Genomic DNA, 6,955 nt, shown 5'->3' with positions numbered 1-6,955 from the left:
GTGTATTTAGGTAATTTTTCCAATTCATTTTGCTTACTTGGGATTCTAAATAGAAACTACTATTTATTTTATACCTACTTTACATAAACAATTTAAACATAAATACATGAATTGAGTTGAAGTTATTGAATTATGTTGATTCTGTAATCATTACTGTGGCCACCACGTATGTGTATATGTGGAGGGAGATATGAGAGGAGGGAATACAAGAACCATATTATTCATTAAACAAGAAGAAATATATAAACTTCATCAATACAAAGTCTCAAATTATAACAACATATTTTGTTACATAATTAAAGGGCCAAAGTGAAGGATCACATATAGTAGTACATATTGCATCACTAGTTGAATAGACATACACAAGTTGATTCCTTTAGATGAGTCATATCCCCCCTAAAGGTTTAGTCAAAACAAACTTCACATAGCCAGCAGCAACACAATGCAAAGAGGCTTTGCAAAAAAAAAAAAAAAAAGACAATTAATCTAGTTAGAGTTCATGATAGAAATTAATTATTAGAGAATACTATATAATATGTCTCTTATGATTTGAGACCATATATTTGCAAATAATTTTACTTAACAAACTTACCATCCTTCCAAGAACCCTCTTTCTCCTCTTGGCTTACTTCTTGGCCACCCTTTCATCTTCTTCTTTTTGTTCTCATTTGGAGTAAATTCAATGGGATAGCCTTTAACCCATACAAAAGTAAAAAGATGTTGGTTTAGAATGAGTGTGATATTAATTAGTACATGTACACATTTTAACTTTTTTTTTTTTTACATATATATTATTATAATACGAGCAGAAAACAATAGGTTCAATTGAACCCGTCTTAACTCTCCACCCCGCGCCATGAGTTGTTGTGCACGTGCTTGAGAGCGTGAAATAAAGGGAGGTGTGTGTGTTGGGGAAGGGGGTCGGGGGGGGGGGTTGAGGACAGTGGCGAAGCTTCAATTTTCACAAAGAAATTCATATATCTACCATATTTTATAAATTTATTCCTGTATTTTAGCTCCGCCCTTGATAGATGGGAAATAAATATATACATACCTAAAGGAGGTTGGTTTACTTGGTTTTCTTGCTTTTGCATATTGAAAGATGGTGTGTATATATATATATATATATATATGATTTAAGTTATAAACAATTGATTGGATGAAAAGTGTGCAAGTACTTGTTTCTATTTTGCAAATGCTACCCTCTATTTATACAATTTCAGTTGGATTGACAAGAGGCAAAAGGAAATTAGGATGCAACATACAAGTGTAAATAGAATTAGAATGTTAACTTTAATATACTTTAACAACTTGTTTGGTCAAATTTCTGGGAATTGAAGTCGAAAGTGTTTTTTATTACTTTTATTATTAAAAAAATGCTTATGTTATAGAGTTAATATGTTTAATTTGATCAAGTTTTTAGGAAAGGGATAAATGTTTTTGAGTAGTAACATAAGTTGTTTTTGGAGGTTAACGGATGTTTTTTCTGAAGAACTTTTGAAATCTTGATCACACTTATATTTATAAGAATATTTTTCAAGTTGATTAGTCAAACACAAATTACTACTCTATAGAAGTATTTTTTTGAAAAATATGTCTGATAACAAATACTTTTAAAATAACCTGATTTTAAGAGATTAACCAAATAAGCTGTAATTGTGTTAAAATAGTTTTTTGTGAACAACAGAAGTTGCTTAAGAAATTCGTATATCTACCATATTTTAAAATAGTATATTACTCCAAAGGAAGCCAAAAATGACTTTAAAAAAAATAAATACAAAATAAAGTAAAAGTATGAACCAAAAAAGAAAAAAGCTATGTAGTTGGTGACTTGCTGATTCACTAAAATTACATAGTACTATACTTTCCTCCTAAGTAAACGTTTTAAAAATAGTTTTGAAGAAAGAATATATTCTCTAATTTTATATTTTTATATTTATTGTTGGAATGTCCAAAAAAAAATAATTGAAATCCACTAATAAGAAAGACATTATAAGTTTTTTTTTTTGTTCAAACTATGAAAGATAAGGAATTTGTTGGATTGAGTTTGGAGAGGGACAAATAGCATAAGAGATTCTTTTGTTTATTGGAATAATATTATATTGGCTTAATAATATTGACCATGTTAGTGAGTTTTAATTAAACTTAAACACTCAAAATACAACTTGTTTAATTTAGACACCTAAATATATGATTAAGATGTTTTATCAGATACTTTTATTTCAAATTTGAATAAGACTATTGTCAGCCCTATTGAGTAAGGCAGCCCATTGCTACTTTGAGTATTCTTTACTTAAGGCCCTAGACATGCCAGTTGGTAGCAAAGGCCTTTGTTGGATTACACAACTATCCAAAAATATTTCCTCGTTCGTAATTTATGCGATACATTTTTTTTTACTTTGTCCTCCAAACTCCAAAGAATATTACCTTTTCTTATTTAACCATTATTTGATGGCAGCATCTTCATTACACTCGGGTCATACTTAAAACTTTATTGTAAAGAAAAGTCAATTAAAAATAAGCACTATAGTGACTTTAATAAGAACAATTCGCCTAACATAACAAAATCTTTTTTTATTTCTTAACTTCCGTAAAAGTAAGCGTTAAATTGTCTTTAACAAGGACAATCTGGTAATAATAAACTAAATAAAATCTTCTTTTATTTTCTTAAACTTCATATCTGATCAAACAGTACCACATCTATAGGAACGAAAAGAGTGCTACTTAATATTAGCTAAAAGGTAATACACACAAACACAAAACTATTAAACTTTTGGACCTACCCTAAGTAAAATAACGCTATATTATTTCTAATTAATGTGACGTGAAAGAGCATTGCAAATTGCTATGACACTGACCTAGAACTATATATATAAAAAAAAGTCACTTAAAATTATATATTACCTAGGTATATATTTTAATTCTCTTGTTTTGATGGAAGGCCAGTTGGATTACCTTGTAATTTAGTGAACTTTTTGACACTTATATAATAATAATAATAATAATAATAATAATAATAATAAATTGTATTGGTTCATCTATTATTACTACGTTCGAGTATTTACTCATGGTTTATAATACAAATTTACAAAAGACGCCAACAAACAAACAAAAAGATTAAAAAACACACACCCTATTCCTACTTGGCTCGTGACTCTTTGTTTTTTCATAGGCCTTGAAAATCAAGTCCCAAAATGCTCATTTCATATTTGACATAGTAGTAGTAGAGCCTGTTCGGATAGATTTATCACTTATGTTTTACAAATTAAAAATTATAAGATAACATTTTTAACATAATTTTATTTAATTTTATATAACCATAAATTACTTTAATTAAAACACTAAAAATAAATCGATTCAAATATTTTCTATATATTCCATTAAAGAGTTGCTTATATATTCCAAATGGGGACATTTCACGTCACATGACTTGCATCAAATTTTCCACCAGCCTATGTCTTTTTCCTTAGGTTGAGAAAAGCATTATCCTATTCCCATATCCTCTTGTTCTTTTTTTTATTCGATGTTAAGAAGTTATATTGAAGTATTTTACGTATTATTTGAATAGTTTTGATCTTTTAATTTCTTTAAAGTGAGTTTCTTTTTAATCTCTATCGAATATTTATCAAATTTTCATAGTTAAATTTTAATCCAACTATGAAGATATAAAATACCCAACGGGAACTCATATTTGGAATATAATTTTAGTAGTTTATGTTATTTTGGTTTTTCAATAGTCTGTAGCAATTTTTCGAGGAGCAATTTCTATCAAGTATTATTTTTATCTATTTTTCGTGTCTGGTGTAGTTTCATGTCACAATTATTTTGATAAAATATTCAAGTATTTATGATTACTTTTTCTCATGTTAAATTTAGCTATTATAGTTTGGTAAATATTAAAAATGCTTACTTTTGGTGATCTCAAATGACCATAACTGCTTAAATAATACTTAGAAGACTAATTTGAACCTATTATCAAAGATAAGGGACCATTTCTGTCACTTCTCCCAAAATTCTATAACAATTACATGAGCGGAATTTGAAACTATATGATAACTGTTTTTTTTTTTTAACAATTACGAAGACCGATAAATGGCTATTTATGAAATTTACCTTAATATTACACCATGCTTAGATTTAATTGGATTTTTTATTGTAAAAAATTCTACTATATTAATAAATAAAATAAACTATTTATTATATATATATATAACGACAAAGACAATTTTTTAAATAATTAGTCAAAATCACACAAATATAAATCTCACGTGTGATATTGTTGCATTTTTTATATATACCCTACCTACCTTGGTCCACTATAATAATAATTTTTTGAATCTACTAGTTTTTATTAATTAATTCTTTTGCATAATTGAAATTTCATTTCCTCCTATTTTCTGCACCTGGAAACAGGAGTCAAGTTCAGAAGTATATAGAATAAAAACCATATGGTATAAATAGGATAAAAATGAATTATTTTAATTATATATAAACCTTTTAATCCCTTTGCCATAAGAAAGATTTTAATATGATGGTAAAAGTAATTCAAAATTTGCTTTTGGATTTTAAATCCTAGGGATGATATATTACTTTTGTAAATCCCTTTATATAAATTTCTAATTTAAAATTAGTCGAACATTAATTAGAATCTGGTATTTTGGGCCACAAATAAGATGGAATTTTTGGTTTATTTTGTTTCTTCCTAATACTACCAGTACTAGTCTTTGTTAAGTCATGGTCCACAATAGACAAATGGTTGGATGATGGGGTGGGTAGCAGTGGCGTAGACAGGAATTTTATAAAAGGTGTTCAGAAATAGTAGCTTGTTATGTTAAGAATGTCCAAAATATGTTATTTAATAATTTCGTGTATCATTTTACTTGTATATATGATATTTTTTCCGATGAATGGTGTCCAATTGGACACCCTTTCCACCATGTGGCTACGCCACTGGTGGGTGGTGGTTAGTCTGGAGGAAATAATGCGACTTGTTTTTACTATTTCAATTAATAAAAAAGTTATTTTTCTTAATTTTAAGAAGTATTTTTTTTTGAATTTTTTAACCAATGGAAAAAAAACATGTTCCTGCAGCTCGAACACATGACCCTTTATAAAGGATAGATGAAATCTACTTATTGATTTTATATAAGATGAGTAATCGTACTATATGATCGTTTGGAAGATATGGGCTCCCATGCACTACACACAAGAATTCAAAATTTTCAGGATGGGATCAACCTAAGCCCTCCATATTCTGACGTTATAAACATTGAACAACAATTTTACACCTATAATATTTAGAATAGTGATCGATTCTTAGAAAATTTATTTGAGAATATATTTTTTGTCATCATTATATATAAGGGAAACTATGCAATCAATTACGAATGATATGCTTGGCAGCAACACTGCAACTTGAGTTTGGTACGAAAAGAAAACACCTTTATGTAGTATTTATGAACAAATATAGGTATATAATAATCATAAAATTATTTATGATTTTTCTCTTAAAAACCCTACTTTCTGGAATAATGTAGAAAAGAAGAATCTTCACGCATTATATTTTATTTTTTTGCTGGATTAGAACATTTTGTTGTTTGCAAAAAGTCCAAAATGACATATTCTTATCGAACCTTAACGACTTTGTCCTAAAAGCACTTCAAACGGAAAACAATAATAAATTGTGAATTTGCCCACTCATCCAAATTGGTCCAAATAAGTAATTGGAAAGGGAAGGCTTTCTAAGGGTTGATTTGATTGGTGGGATTACAAATAATAATTTTAGAATAATTATATTTCTAGTTTGATTGAATTTTTAAGGGAAAAGACTCCAATTTTGACCGAAATTGTTGTTACGATACCAAACTTTATGGAGGACCTTTTATCCCTGCACTACTTAATAGTGTATTTTAAAAATATATATGTGCACGTTACTATTTATAATGATGCAATATTTATGATGTCCACGTGGACACATATATACCTTTTAAAATACACTATTAAATGGTGCAGGGGGTAAAAGGTTTTTTCCAAAGTTCGGTATTGTTACAGCAGTTTCGGTCAAAGTTCGAATATATTTCAGACATTTTTCCAAATTTTTAATTTTGGAATTAGTTATTTCGACATTATTTATACCATAATTGTGATATTATTGGTATATCACACTAAAATACTAAATGTATGATAATAATCACTAATTACTAATCTCCAGATAAAATACCAAAAAAAAAAAAAACTGGTGTCTTCTCCAAAGTTTTTCTCCCAAAAATCCTTCTAAAAGAATAAGGTTAAAACCTAAAATAAAAATTCGTACATGCTTTGAATATAATATAGATAAATAATTGTTAATCTTTAAAATATATATTTTACTATTCTGTTGATTGTATATTTTTCCTCTATTAAAAGATTTTATCATAGACAAAATTGTTAACTAGAGTATTATTTTTCTCAAATAATTTTTCATATAGTTATTATCCTAATATTGAGGATTTCGAAATTATTATAAGTATAACTATTAAGTCTTTACTTATTTGTAATTGGTAAGAACTCCTAATATTTAGTAACTTAAAGTTGACCAAAAATTTGCTTTTTAAATCTTTCCTTTTTTGAACTATATTAAAAGTTCTAACATTTAAGACTTTAAAATCAATATTTTTTTTATATTAAATGGTAAACAAAAAAATAATTAAAAAAAGAGGCTCACATTTATTTAACTAACTTTTTAACCTTCCTGTATAAATTCTAATCATTTAGATAGATATACCATTTATTTTAACATCATTTTCTATTTTTTAAATAATTTTATTGATATGACACAAGATACGTATGCAAAACACTTACACCAAACTAGTAATATTAAAAATCGATGATTATATTGATGGATTTCATGGTAATCAAACACATAAAATGATCACATCATGGAAAATCCTTTTTTTTTCTTCAAAAAAATACTTTT

At 27.2% G+C, this 6,955-nt stretch overlaps 1 protein-coding gene across 1 annotated transcript; it reads right to left on the bottom strand.

Moving 5' to 3' along the window:
- Positions 1-250: 250 nt before the first annotated feature.
- LOC102584776 (cysteine-rich and transmembrane domain-containing protein A) lies at positions 251-1,160 on the bottom strand. The gene is made up of 3 exons (XM_015309631.1): positions 1,055-1,160; positions 593-692; positions 251-453 (listed from the first exon to the last, which is right to left on the bottom strand). Exons 1-3 carry the CDS (start codon positions 1,092-1,094, stop codon positions 405-407), a joined length of 189 nt encoding a protein of 62 aa, XP_015165117.1. The 5' UTR covers positions 1,095-1,160; the 3' UTR covers positions 251-404.
- Between the last annotated feature and the right edge of the window lie 5,795 nt (positions 1,161-6,955).

Source organism: Solanum tuberosum, unplaced genomic scaffold (assembly GCF_000226075.1).
Source record: "Solanum tuberosum cultivar DM 1-3 516 R44 unplaced genomic scaffold, SolTub_3.0 scf00008, whole genome shotgun sequence".
Classification (NCBI taxonomy): domain Eukaryota; kingdom Viridiplantae; phylum Streptophyta; class Magnoliopsida; order Solanales; family Solanaceae; genus Solanum; species Solanum tuberosum.
Note: the sequence above shows the minus strand (reverse complement) of the source record. Positions and strands in the feature narration are given on the sequence as shown.

What these genes read in the sequence shown, in the direction of transcription:
- LOC102584776 (XM_015309631.1), bottom strand. Translation starts at nt 1,094, where the DNA reads ATGCAAAAGCAAGAAAACCAAGTAAACCAACCTCCTTTAG. An exon ending in AGTAAACCAACCTCCTTTAG is followed by an intron (nt 693 to 1,054) that starts GTATGTATATAT and finishes TATGGGTTAAAG; the next exon opens with GCTATCCCATTGAATTTACT. An exon ending in AGAGGGTTCTTGGAAGGATG is followed by an intron (nt 454 to 592) that starts GTAAGTTTGTTA and finishes TTTTTTGCAAAG; the next exon opens with CCTCTTTGCATTGTGTTGCT.